The 24,418-nt window shown below is 39.6% G+C and overlaps 1 protein-coding gene across 1 annotated transcript; it reads right to left on the reverse strand.

Annotated features, from left to right (window-relative positions):
- Window positions 1-24,229, reverse strand: CEP76 (centrosomal protein 76). Its single transcript, XM_056127206.1, has 12 exons — window positions 24,130-24,229; window positions 22,801-22,956; window positions 21,433-21,514; window positions 20,242-20,466; window positions 17,931-18,116; window positions 15,382-15,479; window positions 14,487-14,615; window positions 12,427-12,615; window positions 8,063-8,229; window positions 5,446-5,779; window positions 1,371-1,588; window positions 1-391 (listed from the first exon to the last, which is right to left on the reverse strand). The coding sequence occupies exons 1-12, from the start codon at window positions 24,190-24,192 to the stop codon at window positions 253-255; spliced, it is 1,986 nt and encodes a 661-aa protein (XP_055983181.1). The 5' UTR covers window positions 24,193-24,229; the 3' UTR covers window positions 1-252.
- Between the last annotated feature and the right edge of the window lie 189 nt (window positions 24,230-24,418).

Consider the following 24,418-nt stretch of genomic DNA (forward strand, 5'->3'; position numbering starts at 1 on the left):
AACTACTGAATATCTGTAAACAAAATAGCATTTATTAAAATATAATATACACTTAATTTATACTAAATGACACTCAGATTTATACAAGTTTTTCATCCTTAATTTAAATACATTATATTTTTAAACATTATCAGGTATATACAAAATTGATATGACATCCAATTTAGATTGTTTTGAAAATAACTCTAACAGTTAGCAATGTACAAATGTAAAATTCTAACAAACAGGTTATTTCTAATAGAAATACTAGTTCTATAATACGGAGCGATATTTACAAGCAAACATGATCCAAACAGCACATGCAGATTCAGGGTAAGTAAACACTCTGACACGAACAGCCAGACGTACTTGGTCTCCGCGGCAACAGATTATTTCTTCACAAAAAGGAGACCTATAGAAGGAATTGAATTCAGTTCAGAGGAGAACCTTGAGAGCGGAGAGACAGTACAGTCTGTAGGGTGCTGGCCTTGCACGTGGCTGAACTGCAGAGCCAAGAGTAAGCCCTGAGAACCACTGAGTATGGCCTCCAAATTTGAAACTTAAAAAAAAAACTGACCCTAAGAATTCCTTTCTTATGTTTATTATTTATTATATGGTACTGTGTGGTCAGGGCCTCATGCACATTAAGGTTGGAGCATTAATAACAGCCTCATCTCTGACCTCTTATTTTCTTATTGGAAAAAAAAACCCTGTTATTGCTACCAACAATTCTAACTTCGGGTGAGCTATTCAAATTACTATTTCCTCATCGTCTACAAATTTTTTTAAAAATTATAGATGCTCAAATGAGACTACACTAAAATTAATGGGAAAATGATCTTACAGGATTTAGAACTATCTTTCAAACCCAATGAATCAAATTCTGTAGAAAGGGGAAATGTTATTGTAAAAGTTCCTTATTCAATTAAGAAGAGAACCTAAGGGGCCAGTGAGACAGTACAGCAGGTAAACTAGCTTGATTTCGGCCAATCTCAATCCTCGTCACCCATATGGTCCCCCAGCCCACCAAGAGTGACCTCTGAGGACAGAGTCAGGAGTAAGCCCTGAGTACAACCAGGTATAGACCCCAAACAGAAAGAGTTATTTTATATTTTGACATTCCTTTTTGGGTGGGGTGGGGGGTAGGGTGTGGCTGGGCCATACCTGACTATGCGCAGGGTTTACTCCTGGTTCTGCACTCACTCAGGGATTACTCCGACAGAGCATGGGGACCAACTGGGTGCCAAGGAATAGAACCTGGATTGGCCACGAGCAAGGCAAGCATCCTACCTGCTGTACTCTTGTTCCAGTCCCCGTTTCTACATCCCTAAATTACAAATGTGATTTTGAAGTTTTAAGTTATAAACATTAGTTTATAAATTCCATCTTACCGAAGACATGTGGCAAATGCACGCCTTGCATTTCTATACACAAAATGTATCGGGAATCCTTTAAATGTGTGACCATCAGGTACAGCCCTCCTTATGGCATCTTGAAATTCTTCGTTGCCTGCAGATATACTTGTTGTTCGCTCAAATTCATAAGAAGCCAAGGCTGGTGACAAAAGATAAGAAAGCTGGTCTTCCCAAACAGTAGTGAGGCCAAGATCCTGTAGTAATCAGAGGAAAAAAGGAAAGTTGTTCTTTAAACAACTCAGTTGAGGTTGCTTAGTCCTTGTGAAATGAAAAATCTGAATATTACTTCTGTCTCCAGTTAACAGTTAACAAAGTCTACTGTTAACCGGAAGCCTTACTTGTAACATAAATATTAACTTCATACACATTTTGTATGTTATATGCACTATATAATATACTCTAACAATAAAGCTAGAGAAAATAAGGTATTTTAAGAAAATCATCAGAAAATATATGTAAAGTACTATTCTACATTAACATATGTTTCTATTATAAGAATATCCACACACAGATGAGTGCAGCTCAAAAACCCAAGTTTTCAAGGGTCAATCACATATTCAGATTTTCCAACTACAATGAAATGGCTACTTTAATATATACACCAAGAACCATAAAAAACCTGTCATTGTTGAAACTTTCTATTGCCAGAAGGATACATAATATAAAAACAAACAAAATTATGGGTGTTAGGTTTCACTTCTCAAAGAAATCATCAAAGAAACAACATTCATAAATGCTCCAACTCCTGTATCTCCTTAATATCTATTAGACTACATGGACTAGCAGCCCTCTGTGTAAGGGATAACATCAGCACACTTGAAAGTTAAATTCTACTTAACTTTAAAGAGTTTTAGTTCTTCTGAATATGCTTAATTTGATTGTTCCTATCATAAAGATATGTAAACGCAGTAGGAAAGTCAGCAAATTGTATAGATAATTAAATGCTATTACCTGAGCATTTACTCTATAATAAAGGCACCAATTTTAATACTTACAGACCTTCAGGGAGATTAAAACATGCTTCTAAGAGACCAGTAAAATAATATAGAAGGTAGGGCACTTGTCTTGCATGTCATTGACCCTGGCACGATCCCTGGCACCCTATAAGGTCTCCCAAGCCCACCTGTAGAGATTCCTGAGCACAGAACCAGTAATAAGCACTAATCACAGCGGGTTGTGGCCCCTCCCCCCACTTCTATAGAATAATGAAGGAAATTATGGATTCAATTATAACAAATGAACTACAGTAGCACTTTTTAAAAAAAGTCATAAAAAAAAAAAGCTTGTGGGTGAGAAAGATAGCTCAAAAGGATAGAGTGCACTTTGCTTACAAAAGACAGGGGTTTGATTTTCAGCACCAACTGGTCCCAAGCCAACAAACATGCTAGGTAGACTTGGAGCACTGCTAGGTATGGCCCCAAAATAAAATTTTTTAAAAATTAAAAAACCATAATTCTAAATATTATAATAGACATTTAGCATTTCCTGATTTCACGTTCAAGTGTTTAACTAGTTCCAACCAATTCCAAAGATACACGTTGATTTACACTTTTCCTGTGACAAGAAAGCGAATCTCACTTGCTAGATTTTAGTCCCCATTAATAGTGATCCACATGCTGGACAAGAGCTGAGGGTTAAAAGTAGGTAAGGAATATTCTGGATAATCTTTCAGTAACAATATTGCAAACCAGTGCCCAAAAAGGGGGTTGGGAGAGTGAAGGGGAGGGAGGGAGGGAGGAGGGAGGGATGGAGGGAAGGAGGGAGGGAGGAAGAGAAGGGGGGGGGGAGAGAGAGAGAGAAGCACCTGCCATAGAGGCAGGTATAGAGTCGGGGGTGATGGGAGGGAACCTGGGGACACTGGTGCTGGTGCTGGGAAATGTACACTGGTGGAGGGATGGGTGTTGGAATACTGTATGACTGAAATTCAATCATAAACAGCTCTGTAAACAATAAATTTAAACAAAATAGTGATCCACCCTAAATTGAATCTAGCTCAGCTCTCTTTCTTTTTCTATATAAAATTCTTATAATGTAAAAACTAATGGCCTCATTTGTTAGAGAACATCTAAGAAAACTAACTAAATTAATGGCTGGAAAAAATGAGTAAACATGGTCTTTCATGACTAGTAGTGTAATAGGATGGTCCGAACAACCTACTACTGAAAACATATTACAAATGCCAGGTTAGGTATTTTCCAAAACATATTAATGCCTTGATGACTCAGCAAGTGAGTAATGAATAATTTACAAGCCAAAGTTAAGAGTAATTAGTAGCTCTGAAAATAATCTAACAAATCATTTCGCCTGTGATGACCTCAAGGAACAGAAAAACAAGGCACACCCAAATAGAAAGACTACTGGAGAATCCCAAAGGTAAACTAGAATTAAAGGTCCTGTATCTGGGATTCTATTTCTGTTGATTGTGTGTGCTGCAAATATTTTTTTCCCACACCATGGTCTATAATTTCATTGTTCTACTTTTACTAATTAACATACTGTTTTGTTTTAGGCCACACCCAGCAATGCTCAGGGCATACTCTTGGCTCTGACTGAGGGATCACCTCTGTAAGGGCTTGAGGAACCATAGGAGGTGCCTGGGATCGAACCCAGGTTGGCCACATTCAAGGCAACACTATTCTACCAACACATTTCAAGGCAACACATTCTACCAACACTATTATTGCTCTGGCACTGAACAAAATTTCTCTCTCTCTCTCTCTCTCTCTCTCTCTTTTTTAAATCTTTTTGGGTCACACCTAACAATGCTCTGTGATTACTCTTGGATCTGCATTCAGGAATCACTCCTGGTGGTGCTTGAGAGTCCATATGGGATGCCAGGGATGGAATCCAGGTTGGCTACATGTAAGCAAGCGTCCTACCCATCGTACTATCGCTCTGGCCCCTGAACTGAATTTCTTAACATACAATTTTTTTTCTCTTGTTTTCTATTTGCTATTGGGCTACACTCAGTTGTGCTCAGGGTCTATTTCTGGCTCTGTGCTCAAGAATCATTCCTGGCAACTCTTCTGCAGACCATATGCGATGTTCTCAGGATTAAACTGGGTTGGCTATGTACAAGGCAAGTACCTTAACCCATTGTGCTGTTTCTCTAGTCCCATGCTATTTCTCTTTTAAAGTACTTACCAAAAAAAAAAAAAGAAATCTAAATGGCTAATAAGCTTGATCTTGTTGGTAATAAGGGAAATGCACATTAAAGCAGAGTGAGGGTATAATATCTATCCATGTTAGTAAAATTAACAACAGCAAACACCACAGACAAAACCAATATGGAAAAAAATGAGCAAAGTATAACTCATTATTTTTTTGTTTCGTTTGGAGGCCACACCATCTAGTACTTAGGAGTCACTCCTAGTTTTATTCAAGGGACCATATATGGTGCTAGTAACCTGGACCACGGCTGGCCGTATATAAGGCAAGCAGCTTATCTCCTAAGCTAACTCTCCAGCCCAGCCCAATACTCTGGAAGCGGAATAATGTGAAAAAGCACTTCACAAGAGTTAAAGTTGTATTTAGCCAAAGTCTAAACAAGCATACCATACTTCATTTTTAAAATAAAGTTGGAGCACATGTTTTGCCTACAGAAGGTTTGATCCCTGGCACATGCCACCAGAGCACTGCTGGGAGTGACCAACAAGCAGTGCAGGGAGTAGCCCCTGAGCATTATCAAAAGTGTCCTGCACATTTGAGGGGAGTGAGGTATTGTTCTCACATCAGAAAGTGCTTGAGGGATCATGCAGTGCTGGAAGCCAAACCCAATATAAATAAAAATGAATAGAATAATTTAAAAATAAAAAGGCAAAAAGGTGGTTATACTATAGTGTGCATTTGGAAATGTTTAAGTCTCACAACTTTCACAACTTTCAAATGATAAGCTTTATCAATCGAAACTTATCAAATAAGGGATTGTATCACTTTGTTTAGGTCAAGAACAGTGATTATCACTATAAATAAATACGCCCAAAATTGTTAAATACATAAAACAAGTACAAAAAAATAAAAGCAAAACTCTACAAATTCTGGTATAAATTACCTTCCTATGTTCTGACACTAGTAGCCTTAGCTGCATTTCGATTTCATTACTTGTCACTGAAGCATCAATTGTGGATGCACAGAGAGGAGGAAAGGGAGGAAGGGCTGTTGTAGCTCCTGGAGCACACACTGACTTAATTGCTTCTTCACTCATGGGTTTCCATTTGGATTCATCGTTCAAATCAAATACACAGACGTCTACTGAATCAGAGGGCTGACAATTTCCCAGGAACATCTGATGATTGAAGACACAACCAATTGTTCGATATGGGTACAATGGTTTGGGCTGGTCAGGAACTGGAGGTTCATCAGGATTAATACATTTGTGGATATACCTAGAAAGAATTAAATCATAATTTTATAAACTAGGAATGGAAAAGAAGGCAGCAACTTATTCCGGAAAAATAACATTCTAATACTTAACTACTTAGTTAAGACCACTGTTCAACACTTGTGTTTCCTTCCTGCATTTTCAGTATGAATTACTCCTCAGTCCAGCACCATCCTCCCGTTGTTCATCGATTTGCTTGAGCGGGCACCAGTAACTAATTATATTTTTACATCTCATAATATAGAGGCCAACTTTACTCTTATGCACAAAAATATCCTCTATGGATATTGTTAAGATTAAGGAAAAAAACCATTGATTACTAAAGAGATGGCTCAAAAGGCTGAGGCGTACTTTACATGCAGGAGCTCTGGGTTTCATCTCCAACACTGCATGGTCCTTCAAGCACCCTCTGATGTGAGAACCCCACATCCCTCCCAAAATGAAAGACAAAAACATTATCTCATATAATACAAAACTAGTTCAGCAGTATTTTATTAGGCATAATAAAAATGATTAATCACCAGGAAAAAAAAAGAATGCACGGAAATTAATTTTTTTTGTTCATTTTGTTTTTGGCCACACCTGGCAATGCTAAGGGCTTACTTCTAGCTAAGCACTAAGGAATTATTCCTGGCAATGCTTTGGGAACCATATGGGATGCCAAGGATCGAACCTGGGTCAGCCGCATGAAAGGCAAGGACCTTACCCATTATCACTATCACTCAGGCCCCCAAAATACAGGAAAATTCAAAAGAGGGCCCAGAGGTGTCCTGTTAGGAGTACCAACATTTAAAGACAAGATGAAGGCAAACTGAGACCAGCAGGAAGGAAAATTTAAAGACAGCACTGAGAGAAGTAGAGATTATTCAAGGAGGGAGGAAACATTTAACTTTTGAAAATTGAATACAAATAAAAGAACAGAAAAAAAAAATGTCCTATGAACTTACCAACTAGAGTAGTGACCATATCAAATTTTAAAGAAGTACATTTTTTGGGAGGAGGGGGACGGGGGGGGGGGGGGCACATTCAATGTTACTCAAGGATCACTCCTGGTTCTGCACTCAGGAATCACTACTAGCTGCTTGGGAGACCATATGGATTAAACCCAGGTCAGTCATATGTAAGTCAAGCACCCTATATGCTATACTATGGCTCCAAGCCGGAAACAAAGATTTAAGGGCCAGAGAGATGGTTTGAGGTTTAAAGCACTTTGCTTGCCTTGTATATGGCTCACTGTGGTTTAACTTCCAGCACCCCAAATGGTCCCCGAAGAACTGTTAGGAGCAACCCCTGAGCACAAAGCCAGGAGTAGCCCCCAATCACGAAGTTTAGCCTAACCCACTTCTCCTCTCCCCAAGCCCCCCCCACCCCCAGCAAAGAAATACATTATTTTTATGTTCTTGAACCACACCTGGTGGTGCTCAGGGCTTATTCCTGGCTCTGTGCTCACAGATCATTCCCAGCAGTGCTTGGGGACCATGTGGGTGCCCTGGGCCAGGCAAATACCCTACCAGCTGTACTCTCATTCTGACCCCATAAATTAAAATTTTAAATGAGTTTTCAGGCATAGGAATAACCATCAGGAAAACGCACATACTAATTATGCAACATTTAAAGTAAATTTTATTATCACCAAAATCACACTGACAAAGAATATTTCAGATAAAACATTTCCTTAAGAGTTTATTTACATAGGCTTGTTTTTGGGTCACAGCTGATGGTGTGGGTAGGGGAGGAAATTTCTTGCTATGGGTGATCAAAAGGCCACACAGTGCTGGGAACTGAACCTGGGGGCTCACTGACACAAAGCAAGCACTCCAACATTATGAGTCATCTCCAGGCCCCCTATGAAGACATCTTAATTGAAATCATTTTTACCTCTGAAAGGCTCTAACAAAATGACCAGCATGTACCTTTGAATAACAGAAACAGAAACAAAATATGTAATTTTTTTTGCTTATTTTTGGGTCATACCCAATGATGCTCAGGGGTTACTCCTGGCTCTGCACTCAGGAATTACTGGCGGTGCTTGGGGGACCATATGAGATGTCGGGGATTGAACCCGGGTCAACTGAATGTAGGGCAAACATCCTACTCAGTGTACTATTGCTCCAGCCCCCAAAATCTATAATTTAATGTATATATATCCTGGGGGGAGATTGGGTAAGGGAGTCAGGAAAAAAAAGGCAGACTAGAGGTGACAGGACAGATGTGGAGGATCCTTTAACAGTTTGGTAGTGGTGGAGGCACAGTAATACATCTTCATTCTAATATCCTTGTAACTAACCTATGTCCTGTCAAACTCTCCCAAAAAGTGATGGTTCCATCAGTTCCACAAGTCATAACCCAGGCATGAGGTACTCCTTTTGCTTTAGTCCCAACGCAGACAAAGGCTTCTAGTCCATAGCCAAGAAGAAGGCTACACAAGAGATTAGCATGATCTTCACAGTCACCCTAAAAATACAATGAATTAAAATTATTTATTCCTTCATAGTATTACCTAGTTAAGCACTGTCACTGTCACTGTTCTCCCGTTGTTTATCAATTTGCTCGAGTGGGCCCAGTAATGTCTCCATTGTGACAATTGTTACTGTGTTTGGCATATCGAATACACCACGGGTAGCTTGCCAGGCTTTGCCGTGCGGGCGAGATACTATCAGTAGCTTGCCGGACTCTCCGAGAGGGGCGGATGAATCACACTCAGGTTGGCCATGTTGGCCGCTTGAAGGCAAACGCCCTACCACTGTGCTATTGCTCCATCCCAAGTTAAGCACAATAATCCTTTTTTTCTTTTTTTAATTTTTGGGCCACACCCAACTGTGCTTAGGGCTTACTCCTGGCTTGTGTATAAGAATCACTCCTGGTAGTACTCAGTGGAATTATGGCATGCTGGGAATCCAGCACATGGCTGACTCTGGTTGGATTCCCTTTACTATTTCTCCAGCCCCACAATAATCCCTTTCCCACAAGAGGAAATAATCCAAGACCCCCCAGTAAGCACCTAAAACTATGGATAGTACAAACTACATATGCTACATTTTTTCTATACTTCTGTAAAGGTAAAGGTAAAGGCCCTCCCGTTGATCGTCGATTTGCTCGAGCGGGCCCAGTAACGTCTCCATTGGAGACTTTGTTGTTACTGTGTTTGGCATATCGAATACTCTCGGTAGCTTGCCGGGCTCTCCGAGAGGGGCAGAGGAATCGAACTCGGGTCGGCCATGTTGGCCGCTTGTAAGGCGAACGCCCTACCGCTGTGCTATACTTCTGTACCTGTAATAAATCTTAAATCAAACGTCAGATTAATAATGATAACAGAATTGTAACAACATGCTATAATAGAGGTGACATGGGGGCCAGGGATGAAGCTGTGGCAAAACGAGTGCTTTAATAAATGAGGCACTGGGTTTAACTCTTGACACCAAAAAATTTTAAACATTACATGAATATGGTGTGTCTCTTCCAAAGTATTTTACTAGAGTTTATTTTTTACTAAGGTTGCATAAGGATAAATGAAACCTCAGAAAGCAAAACCATGAATAAAAGCAAGGGACTGCTATATTTAAATACAAAATTACCATAAAAATTCTTATTAGCACCGGAGTGATAATACAGTGGGTAAGGCATTTGCCTTCCACACTGCTGAACCACGTTCGATTCCCAGCATCCCATAAGGTCCACCAAGCTCCTCCAGGAATAATTCCTGAGTGCAAAGCTAGGAATAACCTATGAGCATCGCTGGGTGTGACCCAAAAAGCAAAAAACATATATAGATATATAATAAAAAAATAATAAGTCTTATTAAATTTTTTAATCATTACTCCAGTTTTAACCTAAAACAAGGAAAGAAAACAATTTCGGGAAAGCCTAAATTATTTTACAAGTCAGTGTTTAAAAACCTATGTATGAGAAACTATTCATGTTCAAAAGCAGGTATTAAAAATGTACAAGAATTCAATATGGAAAGTATCATGCTAAGCGAAATGAGTCAGAAAGAGAGGGATAGACATAGAAAGATTGCATTCATCTGGGGGATATAAAGTAACAAAATATGAGATTAATACCCAAGAATAGCTGAGATCAACACCAGGAGGATTACTCCATAGCTTAGAGGCCAGCCGGGTCTTCTAGGGGAAAGGGCAGTTCAGATAGAAAAGGGAGCACCAAATAAAGGGTGTCTGGAGGATCCTCCCAGGAGGGGAGATGCATGTTGAAAGTAGACTATGGACTGAACATGTTTGCCACTCACTGCCTCTTTTGCAGACCACAACACCCAACAGGAGAGAGAACAAAGGGAATGCCCTGCCACAGAGGCAGGGTGGGATGGGGGGATGGGGGCAAGGGATGTTATCCATGGGGGTGGAAAATGGGCACTGGTGGAGGGATGGGTATTTGATCATTGTATAACCAAACCCCAAGCACAAAAATTTGTAAATCTACAACTGTACCTCATGGTGTTTCACTAATAAAAAAAAAATTATATATATATAAAAAAAAAGAACCTAAGAACTGGCCAGCCCCAAAGAACTGGCTCATATTCCAGTTCTGACTCTCAAACCTATAGTTAAAAAAATCAATAAAAAGTTAAATTAAAAAAAATGTACAAGAATTAAGGCATTTGTCTTGCATCTGGTGGATCCTGGTTTGAATCCCTGGTACTACATATGGCCCCCAAGCATACCAAGGGTCACTCCTTAGTAAGAAACACCTTGAGCATCACTGGATATGGCCTCCAAACTTGAACCCCCACCCTCCATAACAAGAACTTGAACAGCAAAAAAAAAAAGAATCAGTAATACTTAGAGATAATAGCTGAAGGACATAACAGATAAACTATCGAGCAAGATATCAAAAACAGGAAAATACTCAAAATGAGTTATAGTATTTATCTATACACAATCTCTTAAAAGAAATATATAAGAAAAATCCTCAAATAGCTATAATTAGGGTGGTTATTACAGGACTTTCTATTTTCCAAATTCTTCGATAATTTTACAACTTAAAAATTATAGCCACCTAACATAAAAACAAGGACAAGTGTCGCTCACAAGGTCTGCAGTACATGCCTAGCATACAAAGACCCAAGTCTTATTTATTTATTTATTTATTTTTGGTTTTGTTTTTTGGGCCACACCTGGCAGTTCTCAGGACTTACTCTTGGCTCTGCACTGAAGGATCACTCCTGGCAGGCCCTGGGGATCAAGCAGGGTACATGCAAGGCAAAACCTGCACTGTACTATCACTCCAACCCAGAGGACCAAGGGACCAAATCTGATCCTGGCATTGTATTGTCTCCCACATATTGCTGAGTTATTAACTTGGTGATCTCCATTTCATACTTTCAACACACGCACAAATACACACACACACACTTCATAGTCTTAAAAAAAAAAGAAAAAAATTAAAACTATATAATTGACCTAATCATGAAAGTTTGTAAGCCTGTAACTATCTCAGTGATTCATTAAAAATTTTTTTTAAAAATTTGAAAACTATATAATAGAACTATATTTTCATTATATATTCTTTGTAAACAAAGAACTATAGTAATACACCAAAAATAAAAATAAATATTGAGTTAGGTGTTAGAACTTCTTCCAAATTAATGCATTGATAATTTACAATACCACTGTGATCAAATTAACTGCAATAAAACAAAATATTTATAATTAGTAACTTTAAAAATATAATACCCAGGGGCTGGAAGAGTATAAGGTGCTTGCCTTGGACGCAGCAAACCCCAATTCAATCCCCAGCAGTGCATATAATTCCCTGTGCATCACCAGAACTGTAATCCTTCAGCATAGAGTCAGGAGTAAGCCCTGGGTACTGCCAGGAGAAGCTCAACATCAAAGATAAAAATTAATATGTATAATATCTAATACTCTAATAACAATAATTTGTTTTGGAGTCACACCCAGCTGAAATCAGGGTTTACTCCTGGATCTGCACTCAGGATCACTCCTGATAGGTTTGGGGAATTATATGGGTGCCGGGGACTGAAATATCTCATAACAGATTAGTTTACTGCGGGTGGAGAGATAGTAGAGTAGGTAAGGTGCTTGTCTTGCATGTAGCTGACCAGGTTCAATCCCTGGCACCCATACGGTCCCCTGAACTATGCCAGAAGTGATCTCTGAGTAACACTGGGTGTTGCCCAAGAACAACAAAAAAAACTAAGTTTACTGAAATCAATTCATTTATTTTTAACATAACAAGTTTAATTCTTTTTAATATATACTTTGAAACCAAAGTATCATATAATGAAACTAAATAAAAGTACTATGTAATCTAAGGTTTTCCACAATATACATTTGCATTTCTACTTTCTCTTTCAGAACAATAAACTCTCTAAGCAGATGGTTTTAATCCTAGCACAGGATTTTATTGGCTGATTAATTTACCCCTTTCTCTTGGTTTCTGACATTGTATTACTTGCAGGAAAACCCTAATTCACAGAAATCATATTAAGTTAAATAATAAAACATGGGAGAAAACAAAGATGCTAAGATATGTACTAAGATTTTAACATTAAGAAAACTCTAAACCAGATTCTGACTTATTCAAGGAGCAAAAAAATTTCTATTTTTAATAAATGTACCATATGCAGGAAACTAGGTATTGCTACTAAATTCTTTGCTGTGTATAGAATACCTTGTTTCTACAGAGAAAGGCCAGCAGAGTGCACCACTGCTCCTGTTTACCTCCTCCTCCAATCACAGGGGCTCTTTCATAACCGAGCACATTAACAAATCTTGCTGCCTGCCTTGGAGTATCCAGTAGACGGCCAGCACGAAGTGGTTTAATATAGGAACAGACTGGTCTATTAATTCCATTTTCATCCTGGTGGAAGAAGGGGGAAAATATTATCTTTAACATATCTCACTTCCCATTTTAACAATTTTCAAAAAAATACATGTTTCACATGCTATTTCAAAGTATAATATTCCTATTCGATCTGATATGGTAGTCATGCTGATTTGGGAATCTAAAAATGCTCTTTTTTTCCCATATCAACTAGTGGTAATTATTCCCAGACAATCAAAAGAATCTACCAAATCATACCAAATAAGAATGCTCAGGGGCTGGAGCGATAGCACAGCAGGCAGGGCATTTGCCTTGCACGCGGCCGACCCAAGTTCAATTCCCAGCATCCCATATGGTCCCCCGAGCACCACCAGGAGTAAACCCTGTGCATCACCGGATGTGACCCAAAAAGCTAAAAAAAAAAAAAAAAAAAAAAAAAAGAATACTCAATTTTCAGGGGCTGGAATGATAGTACAGCAGGTAGGGCAATCCCGAGCATCCTATATGGTCCCCTGAGAACTATATGAGAAGTAATTCCTGAGTGCAAAGCAAGGAGTCAGCACTGAGAACCAAAGGGGTGGCCCCAAAACGAACAACAACAAAATGTTCAGATAATGGTAAAACTACACAAAGCTAGCTCTCTACCACAAAGTCACATTCTGATCCTGAATTATCTGAACAGTGCCTCAGAAGACACAAAAAAATACAGGTAGGGGCTAGAGATAGTATAACAGATAGGGTGTTTGCATTGCATGTGGTTGACATGGGTTTGATCCTTATCATTCCATATGGTCCCCTGAGCCCACTGGGAATGATTCCTGAGCACAGCCAGATGTGTCTCCAAAACAAAGAGAAACAAACAACAACAAAAATATATAAATATACATATATTTGTGTGTGTGTGTATATATAGAGATATACACACACACAAATACATTATCAGGCCTATATAAAATACTGATGATGTATTTCATAACGGTTTATTAACAAGAAAAAAAGGGCACTAAAATAGAGCAAAAAGAGGCAGATTGTTCTTGGCTTTACAGAATTACATGCCTTACTCTCTTTTTGGGCCATACCCAGAGTTACTCAAGATTTACTCTTCTAGGCTCAGCACTCCCCTGTGCTCATTCCTGGCCATGCTCAGACCATATGAGTACCAGGGATTAAACACATGTCGGCAACGTGCAAGGCAGGTGCCTTACCCACGGTACTATCTGTCTGGCCCCATTAGGATATTTCTTTAAAGAAAAACTGTGGGCTAGAGAGAGTACAGTGGATAGGGCACTTAACTTGCAGGCGGCCAACCTGGGTTTGATTCCCAGCAGCCCACATGGTCCTGAGCACCATCAGAAATAAAGCCCTAAGCACTGCTAGTTGTCAAAAAAAAAAGTCAAAACTCAAACTAAAAAACAAACAAGCACAGTACCACTATGTACACAATAAGCATAGTTTTCATATAAATCAATACTAAGTATTTAATTAATATCCATCAAGACACCCTAAACAAAATAGGTATTGGTTAACTTTAAATCACATCTACTTCAAAAGGGTTTAAAAAGCAATAGGTGAAAATGAAATGCAATAAAATGAAGATTATGTCACAAATTCAGGGAAAAAACTGAAATCTGGGGGGAAGGCATGTGAGAGGGCAGAAGCAAGCTTCACCTACTCACAAGGGACAACATGCAGTGTTGGAAGTCAAACCAGGTTGGCTGTATGGAAGATAAGTGTCTTAACTCCTGTACTATCTCTCTAGCATCTCAATAAACACAATTAAATAGTGTCATGTTTTAAAACTAAACCAGTATTTGGAGTAAACACATTTTACAAATAAAAGTTAAATTTACATAAGAAACAGTAAATCTCAAGCACAGATATGACACTTAAAATTCAATTTTACAAACCTGTGCAAAAATCTTAACCAGCCGTGAGTTGTGTGAGGGTCGAATTTGCAAATATTCTCTCCACCACTGCTTAGCATATACAAGAAATAATCGTTCTTTCTCTGCAGTTTTCTGGCGTTCCAAAGCAAGCTTAAAATTTTTAAAAATGTTATTTTTTTAAATTTCTAGTCATTCTCCTTAATTACAAAATATGCAACAAATTTATGCACTTCTCTCCATCTCTGCCACCTACTGAAATCTAAACCACCAACACCTCTATCTCTAGGAGACTCTCAATTTCCTATTTTTTTAATTTTTATTTTTTAAATTCAATCAGTGATATACACATTTACAAAGCTATTCATGATTGGATTTCAATGATATAACAATCCAACACCCTCCCCCCACCTTTTTTCAGTGGTGGGTGTAAACACTTGAACTGGGGTCAAATCTGAAGCTTTGTGTCAGGCATGTGCCTTAACCTTCGTGTTCTCTCTATCCCTGACTTCTTCCTACAATTCCCCTGGTAACAATTCTGTATCGATTCAACAATGAGTAAGACCTTTTCTCCCAAAACAGAAAGTTTTAAATATTATTTTGCTTAAAATTAGTGACAATTTTTAAAAGTCTTTTCTAGGCATGTAAACAAATACACAAAGAAAATAAATTCAGAATTACTGGGGCAGGAGTGATAGTACAGCAGGTAGGCACTTGGTTTGCATGCAGCTGATACAGACTTGATCCCCAGCACCCCATATGTTCTCCCAAACCCACTAGGAGTGATCTCTGAACACAGAGTAAGACCTGAGTGGGTATAGTTCAAAAGCTGGGTGTAGTTCAAAAGCAAAAGCAAAATTAAAAAAAAAAAAAAAAAACAACCAAAAAAAAAAAACCACCAAATTTCTGAATTATTTACCTGTGTATTCACTACTTCTTGAGATAATGTCTGATTGAGTGTTGGGTACATCTCAAGTTTTATACTTAAAATTCCCACAGAAACTTTTGATTCTGTACCTATAAATATAAATATTTAAGAGTTTCAGAGATCTCAACATATTTAGCTAACCAAATTCTAACCAAAACAACTTAAGTCAGTGGTCTCCCATTTCTATGGAATAAAGATAATACTCAACACCACTTACATTACTCACATTAAAAAGAAGCAATTATTTTTTAATCTAATAAGACTTTACCTATTTTCTTAGTTTTCTATTAAAATTTTAGGGGCTGGAGCAATAGCACAGCGGGTAGGGCATTTGCCTTACACATGGCCAACCTGGGTTCAATTCCCAGCATCCCGTATGGTCCCCAGAGCACCACCAGGAGTAATTCCTGGGTGCGTGAGTCAGGAGTAACCCCTGAGCATTGCCAGATGTGACCCAAAAAAAAGAGGAAAAAAAATAATTTTAAAGGTACTATTCAAACCTGAGGGATTTGGACAGCTTAGTTTTTCTCGTCATGAAACCTGTAATACCAACCAAACTTATAAATAAGCACCTGTTAACACCTTAGTCTGAGAAAATACTTATTCCATTTGTCAGTTTGTGATCCCTCATTCTTTCTGTTGTGAGTACAAATTTTCAATCCATGCCTAGGTTTTAAGAATTAGAAAAGATGGGGCTGGGGGCTGGAGCAACAGCACAGCAGGTAAGGTGTTTGCCTTGCACGCGGCCTACCTGGGTTCAATTCCCAGCATTCCATATGGTTCCCTGTGCACCACCGGGGGTAATTCCTGAGTGCAGAGCCAGGAGGAACCCCTGTGCATTGCCGGTGTGACCCCCCCCCCCAAAAAAAAGGAAAGAAAAGATGGGGCTGAATATCACCGGGCCACCCAGATGGACCAGGTGCAGTCTCCCCGCCTACTCCAGATGGAATCCTGGTGACCAAGAGCTTCCACAAGCAAGGCCCGGGTATGTGGGTTCTAGGACTACATCTCCAAGCCGCATGGTGGCAGAGGACCGGGGCTGTTCCTCCCCAGGTCACCACCTGCCCAGAAGACTGGCTGTCATGCCCACAATTTGCCTCTGGATGCCATTTTGGCGCACCACAGCCCTGGCCCAGAGGCTCCCAGTTGAATCCCAAAATGGATTAGTGCCATACAGAGATGTCTCTGGAACTCAACTATTTACAATCTAGAAATTTACATTTACTATCGCACCCACGTGAGCTCTCGTGATATTCGAAATGAGCTACGGAAAATATATTATCTGGAATCTGCCCCTGACAGGTAGGCTTGAATGGTGGTGGGAAAATTCGAGCAAAATTAATGCCCCAAATTAGAGAGTATTGGGGAAACTGTCTGCCATAGAGACAAGTGAGGACTGCAATGTGTATGTATGTGAGGTGGGATGATACTTGGGACATTCGTGGTGGAGGGATGGATGTTTCATCATTGTATGGCTAAATCTCAAACATGAAAGCTTTGTAACTCTACCTCACAGTGATACAATAAAATAAAAAAGTAATGTGCAGTTCATGCCCAATTCAATCAGCTTAATCAATGGCTGAGCAAATAGCAGTACTCCTGCATTATTTTAAAAGAAAAAAAAAGTGGGGCTGGAGCAATAGCACAGTGGTAGGGAGTTTGCTTTGCACTCAGCCGACCCAGGTTTGGTTCCCAGCATCCCTTATGGTCCCTTGAGCACCGCCAGGGGTAATTCCTGAGTGCAGATCCAGGAGTAACCCCTGTGCTTCGCCAGGTGTGACCCAAAAAGAAAAAAAAAAGAATTAGAAAAGAAATGTCATACCAGAATTACTTAATATTTATTTCTTTGAAGAATCAGAATGTACCAATTTTCAAGTCATTACTATCATGTTAGGTTTACATGTGAAGAAAAATACCAGTATCTTTTGAAAATAAATCTATAAAAGATATCTTTCTCTTTAAGAAAAAGTTTTCCGGTTATGACCCTTATTTAAGGAAAAACATTCTGGGTCTGAAAAACTAAGGTTATGCTGTCAAAGAAAACAACAAGAAATAAGAGAAACATCACCACCTCTATCCTCAAGGAGTATTATTCACTGAAACTGACATGAACAATGTCAACTCCCACTTTCCATGGAAAAGGTTAGAATACCTAATCCACATTCTGTGAGAATCACTACTATACAAAGTCACTACTGTACTAAATCCTGTGGAATACTGAAAGCTTTACTTTTGCATATGCATGTGTGTATCAAATTTAATTCCCTTACATATAATCAAATTAATTCAGGGTGGAGGAAAGTGTCAAGTTTTCCATATTCATTTCCCAGAAAAATATTTTTTCTACCTTCAAGGCCAGACTGAGAGTGAAGTGCTATACTCAAATTATCAATTATTTCCCAAGACAAGACCAGAGTACACAAGTAATTCTAATAACATTCATTTGTTGTATTTCCATCTTGGTCTATGAAGATACTGTAAAAACACAAAGTGCATTTACAAATTATAGCTATAAAAAGGAAACTGCAATATCATCATACCTACACCCATAAGTTCCACGGTCAGATTGGTCATTCCATTCTCTGAGCCCAAAACTGATCGCCATTCAAGAAAATAGGATGCCACTAAAGTGGTCTCACCAAATATATCTGTTTTGATTAGCACCATGTGAATTGGATCACTTATTGATAACATTGTTGTTGAATCAGCCATTCTAGTTCCATCACCTAAGTAACCAAAAAAAAAAAAAATACAATACATCACATATTCAGGCCAACAAACAAGTTTACTGAGAGTAATACAATTTAACAAATTTGTATAAAACCAAAAATAACTTGACAATGCCTCAGAAAGCATTCAATAGACTGGGAATAAAACTATCTTCCTTTTTCAACTTTTGACAAGACTGAGAGATTATGATGGCATGTTACCAAGTTACTTAATGCTCATCAGCATACTGCTCTGAAAGAGGCAAATATTCTCTGATACTACTTAACTAAAAGTATAAACTACAGTTTTAAAAAAAATTTTCAAATACCAAACTACACTTATTCCTAAACCTTCATTAATATCCTCACAAAACTAAAAGATCTTTGGGAGTTAGCAATTTAGTCCATTACATTAATTAAATCATCGAAACTTACTAAGAAAAACATTCTTCACAAAAAAATTTATTTGAGTAGACATTAACCATGTTAATAGAAAACTTTACTATAGAAGGCTTAATTCTACAACTTTATTTAGTTTAACAAATGTAAAAATTTTTCTTGCTTTTAATTTTTGTTTTTGGGTCATACCTGGTGATGCTCAGAGGTTTCTCCTGGCTCTGCACTCAGGAATAACTCTTGGTGGTGCTGGGGGAGAGGGGGGGAACCATATGGGGTGCCAGGGAATGAACCTGAGTTTGCTGCAAGCCAGGCAAGCACCTTACCCACTGTACTATCTCTCCTACCCTAACAAATATAAAAATATCTGTATTAACAAATGTATAAAATGCTTTATAAAAAGAAATGGTTAAAAATAATTGTAAGACTAAAATAAAGCTAAGGTTATAAAAATAAAGATTCACATTTCAATTTTTAAGTGAACATGTACTTTTTTTCATAAATAATAACTTCATCACTTTTCACATCTAAATTTTAAGTGACAAAACATCATATATGGTTATCTTTCATAGCACTGTAGCACTGTCCTCCCGTTGTTCGTCAATTTGCTCGAGCAGGCACCAGTAACGTCTCCACTGTGAGACTTGTTACTGTTTTGGGCATACCGAATACACCACGGGTAGCTTGCCAGGCTCTGCCAAGCGGGTGAGATACTCTCGGTAGCTTGCCAGGCTCTCCGAGAGGGGCGGAAGAATCGAACCCAGGTCGGCCGTGTGCAAGGCAAACACCTTACCCGCTGTGCTATCGCTCCAGCCCAGGTTATCTTTCATATATGAGAAAAATCATAACTCTTCATCACTATATCACCAGCACTTGTGCCATGTATATAATAGGCATTTGTTTTGGTTTAGTTTGGTTTTGGATTATACACAGCTGTGCTCAAGGATTATGCTCAGGTTTTATGCTCAAGCATCATTCTTGATGGTGCTCATGGGACTATATGGGCTACTGGAGATCAAATCCAGTTGGCAAGGAAGTTCCTTACCTGCTGTCCTATCTCTTCGGCCCTTATATGTATAAGCCTTTAAACATTTGTTTCTAAAAAGCCAACCACTGACAGCCAAAAATTATTCTTTAGGGATATTAACAGATAATAGAGCAAGAAGGTGAAAAGAACTAATTTATACAGAAGTGAGTAGAATGGGGTTAAAAAAAAAAAAAGAGGTAGTACAGCAAAAAGGGTGCCTGCCTTGCAAGAGCTGACCTGGGTCAATCCCTGGCACCACATATGGGTCCTCCAAGCATCACCAGGAGTGACCCTTGAGCACAGAGCCAGAAGTAAGTCCTGAATACCACCAAATGTGGCCCCAAAACAAAGAAAAAAAAACTAGAGATTCTCATTACAGAAAAAAAAAGGTGGCTTTTTTATGTTTGTTTGTTTTAAATAGAGTCCATAGCCAACAGTGCTGGGTAAAAGAGTAATGCTAATTCCACTCACAGAGGTTCTTGCCATAAGGAGCTGAATGCAATGAGGTTCAATAGTTAGACAGGCCCGGCAGTGGATGGAGGCCCCCAGGACCACCCGCCATGCTGCTGAGGGATTGAATTCAGAGTCCAGCACATGCCAACCATGTGCTCTACAATGAGCTATTTCCCCTGCCCAACACAGAAAGTTTTTAAAAGTTGTTCATAATAAAAGCTAACCAAACTGTTCAATCAAGTGACGTTTTATTATATTGCTCCTTACCTAAGCTTTCTCTGTGTACTTCAAGTAAAAAGCCATCATGAAAATCTGGTTCACAGGCGCATGGAACAGGTTTAGAACGAAAACGTTGGTTTCGAAAATGTAAACATAAAGTAAAGGTCGAACAAATTTGTCCTGGTAAAGGCTCAGGTTCTTGCAGATGTTCCAAGAAAGCTTTTCCACCCAAAACCTGAAGGTAAAGATACCTCCGAGTTGGATCAATATTAGCTGTAAAGTGTAGCAATAAATGAGGATACTGACAAATAAGTCAAGGAATGTGATCAAGATACAGGAACTAACTGGACATATAATGATAACTTATGACAAAACTAAAATAATGACAGAAAACTGAAAACTAAAGTCAAAGAATAACAAATTTACTGGGCGGCAGGACCGTTTGCACCATGAGAAGAGCTATATAATGTGCCATCTTTTATAAGAATATGTTTCTCCTAGTTGAAAAGGAGTCAGAATCAATGTCTGGGATATCCTTACACCTCTGTTGCTTGCCCAACATTCCTTCACCTCTCCAAACCAACTCAGACAATTATCAACTCAAAAGTCTAACTGTTAAAGAATCACAATACTGAGAAAAACCAAGACTGAACATTTTCAGAAGATATACTAAGATTTGAGAAAACTGTGGTACTGTTTTTTTTTCTATTCTACTATATATTAAATACAGCACTGTAGCACTGTCCTCCCACTGTTCATCGATTTGCTCAAGAGGGCACCGTAACGTCTCCATTGTGAGACTTGTTGTTACTGTTTTGACATATCAAATATGCCACAGGGAGGTTGCCAGGCTCTGCCGAGCGGGCGGGATACTCTCGGTAGCTTGCAGGGCTCTCTGAGAGGGACAGAAGAATCGAACCCAGGTCGGCCGCATGCAAGGCAAACATCCTACCCGCTGTGCTATCACTCCATCCCCCATACATTAAATATATTTACATATATTATATGTAAATACTTGGATATGTATGTATACATATCCAAGTATTTACATACATATTTTAGAGAATACGTAGTATTTTATATATATACTTAGTGCAAAACAATCTAAACTTTTCTACAGATTAACCACAAAAATTTAAATATTTCAATCTGAGGGTGGGAACCAAATTCCAAAAATTACATCACATCAACATTCAGCACTATCCACAACTAATGAAAAAAGAAAAAAATTACACATACTTTTTTTCAATAGTGTTGATTGTCCATCAGGAAAACATACAGGTTGTTTTGGAGAAGAAGGGATTTCTTGATCAGCAGTCTCCTGTAAAGGTTAAAAAAGAAATCAAAACAATTTAGAAAAAAAATACGACAGCTAATAAAGAAAATACCACTAATGGTACTAAACACTGAACTAGAAGTAAATAGAGTCCTTAAAACACCTCATTTTTTGTAATTAAAATAATAAAAATAAAGGCCTACATAAAGATGTAACTGGTCAGGTCTAAAATCCAACAGTGAAAAACTTAATTGGTTTCAAATAAGACTGATGCTAAAAACAAACCCTAATACCTTAAATAAGATTAAACATTTTTCAAAACTCATGTAACATTTGGTTTGATTCCACCACAAAGAGATTTTAATAAGTGACATTCATATGGCAGAACTTGTGACGAGGTCAATTTTTTTTTTAACAAATTGGTTTATAAACCTCAAAAACTATAAAAGGATGCTGTACTAAAATACTTATCCCCTGATGTATTATGAAGTCCATCCAATTTTTACATTACATTACCCAACAATTGAGGTCACAGTTTCTCATTATTGCCTCATTTTCAAAAGAAGTCCTACTTACTATTTTGTGCACTGAGAGATTATCATCCCACTATTGGCCTATTTGTAAGAAAATACCAGAAGGTTCTTATACTTTTATATTTTTTACATTTTTAAAGAAACATCATTTGAGTCATAGACGTGGCTCAACAGTAAAATGCATGCAATGCAAATATGAAGCCTTGGGTTCCAATCCGGGCACTACAAAATAAAAAGATTTTAGAAACTAAATAAAAGAAATTGCTGATTTCATCCATCATGGAGAAAACAGTTCCAAATGTCTTTCTTTAAAAAAAAAATCCTAGGGCCAGAGTGATAGGACAGTGGGAAGGGCAACTGCCTTGCAAGTGACCCACTGGGGTTCAATCCCAGCACTATGATTCCCTGAGCACAGCCAAGAGGGATTCTAAAAAACTCTATCACCACATGTGGCCTATAAAGAGTAAAAAATAAAAAACTCTTAACTACAAATAATTATAAGCCATTGTTATTGAAAAAGAAAACAATGAGGTGATGCACTAGTTGAACAAAAGAACACTTAAAATTACATTTATGTACAGGAAATCCTGTCATTAGAGAAATGTGGTCTATCATTTGTTTAATTGATATGTAAGCCTGCTACATTAGCTTGTACTTGAAACAAGAATATTACTAGGCAAACATGTTTTTTGGGGGGGCCACACCCAGAATTTTAAAGTGGTTGTATGGGAAAAGACCCCATAAGCAGTGGGGAAGCCTAAGATGCTTCCACTCCAAACTCCGCAGAGCATTACTCACAGTAACAAAATTAAGTTCCTTCATCACATCATCAATGATTCCTCGCCTTCTAAGGGCCTTGATTAAATCTTCCGTCGATAAATGTTGTTGATTAGGTGCCAATTCTTCTCGTATTGTCTCAGCAAGGATTTCTCTTATTCTTCCATGCACATCCATCTGTGGGGGGAAAAAAAAATTACAATTCACTTTGACAGAGCAGCAGAACTGCCCACGAGCGCGTTCCTTTCTAAAATCGGGACCCAAAGTCAAGGGGGGGGGGGGGACAAAAACAAAAACAAAAGCAAGAGCCAATAAACGCTGTCGTCTAAATTTACGAAGTCTGGATTTAGAGCGGCTTCCTGGACTTCACTGCAATTGTAAAATCGTCAGCAGAAGTCGGTGCAAAGAAAGAGAACTATTTTTGAAAGGAACAATTTTTGATTTCTTAAGGACAAATTCTAGGAGCGATCTTCTCTGGTTATCTACCACCTGTTATTTATTTATTTTTTTTCCCATGCAAAATTTACTCCACCAAAAACTTAAATCTTTTTTTTGAACGCGGAACAGCGGGGCAAGGCAAACAAAGCAAGCAGGGCATCTTCTCCGCTTTCAACTAATTACGGGCAACCTGGCGGCGCCCTTCAAGATAACGGTGAGGATTAGAGAGCCAACAGATGCTCAACAACTCCAGGACAAAGACGTCGCGGCGGCGGCGGCCGGCCAGCGAGTCAAGTGCCCGAGAACCCCGGGCTCCGCCGGCTTCCCGCGGACTGCACTCAGAGACGATGATGCTGATTGCGCTTGCCGCCCCTAGAAACTCATTCAAATATTTTTTTTCACGACGAATTCTATAATGACATGACCTGGGAGCGCAGCTGGGCTGGTGAAAACTTCACCGATCAGGGGAAAAAAAAAAAAGAATTGAACCAAATAAAACCATAAAACCCTGCAGGCTTTGAAGTCCACCGACTTTGACTGGCCAGGCTTCACCCTTCAAAGGAACTCCGATTCCCGGCGTCTGAATCTAAACCTGCTCCCGCCGCCAACTTTTTAATTGTCACTTGGGAGGTGACTTCCAGAAAAGCGCTCGCTCGACACCGCGTCCAGCCTGAGGAGCCCGTCTGTCCGTCCGTCCGTCCGGGGGCTGCTCGACTCCCGCTCCCTCCCGCTCCACACACACAGTCTCCGCCCAGCCCAGCGCTCCGCGTCCCCAAGCTCTCAGCCCGGGCACCGAGTGAAGGGACGTCCCTCGGTGGGGTGGGGGGGAGGAGGGACGCGGAGGAGTGGGGGGGGGGGCGAGGGGCTCCGGGGCTGGCCGGGGTCTCGCCCGGCGCCCGCGGCCCCCCTCACCTTGTTCAGCTGCTGGTGGATGAGCTGCTTCAGTTCCGAGGCTTTCTCCGGAGGCAGCGACATGGTTTGTTGGCAGCGGCGGCCGCGCAGCCAACTCTTCCCTCCCCGCTGCAGGCGCGCCGCCCTCCCGCCCTCCTCCGGGCCCCCCGCCAAGGGCCCGCACGCGCGCGCCCCCCGGAAGGCCTGGAACGTTAGGCACGGCCGCTCGCCCGCGCGCGGCGGCTCCCGGGGGTGGGGGGGCGCGACGCCGCGTCAGACCGCCGCCCCCCCCCCGCAAGTCAGCGCGGAA

This window comes from Sorex fumeus, unplaced genomic scaffold (assembly GCF_029834395.1).
Source record: "Sorex fumeus unplaced genomic scaffold, SorFum_2.1 ptg000063l, whole genome shotgun sequence".
Classification (NCBI taxonomy): Eukaryota; Metazoa; Chordata; class Mammalia; order Eulipotyphla; family Soricidae; genus Sorex; species Sorex fumeus.

Excerpts from the sequence above, each read along its gene's own strand:
- CEP76 (XM_056127206.1), bottom strand. The coding sequence starts at position 24,192 with ATGTCGCTGCCTCCGGAGAAAGCCTCGGAACTGAAGCAGCTCATCCAC. Across the intron at positions 22,957-24,129 it reads TCCACCAGCAGCTGAACAAG|ATGGATGTGCATGGAAGAAT; the intron begins GTGAGGGGGGCC and ends TTCCCCCCACAG. Across the intron at positions 8,230-12,426 it reads CCTTTCTCTGTAGAAACAAG|GGTGACTGTGAAGATCATGC; the intron begins GTATTCTATACA and ends TTGTATTTTTAG.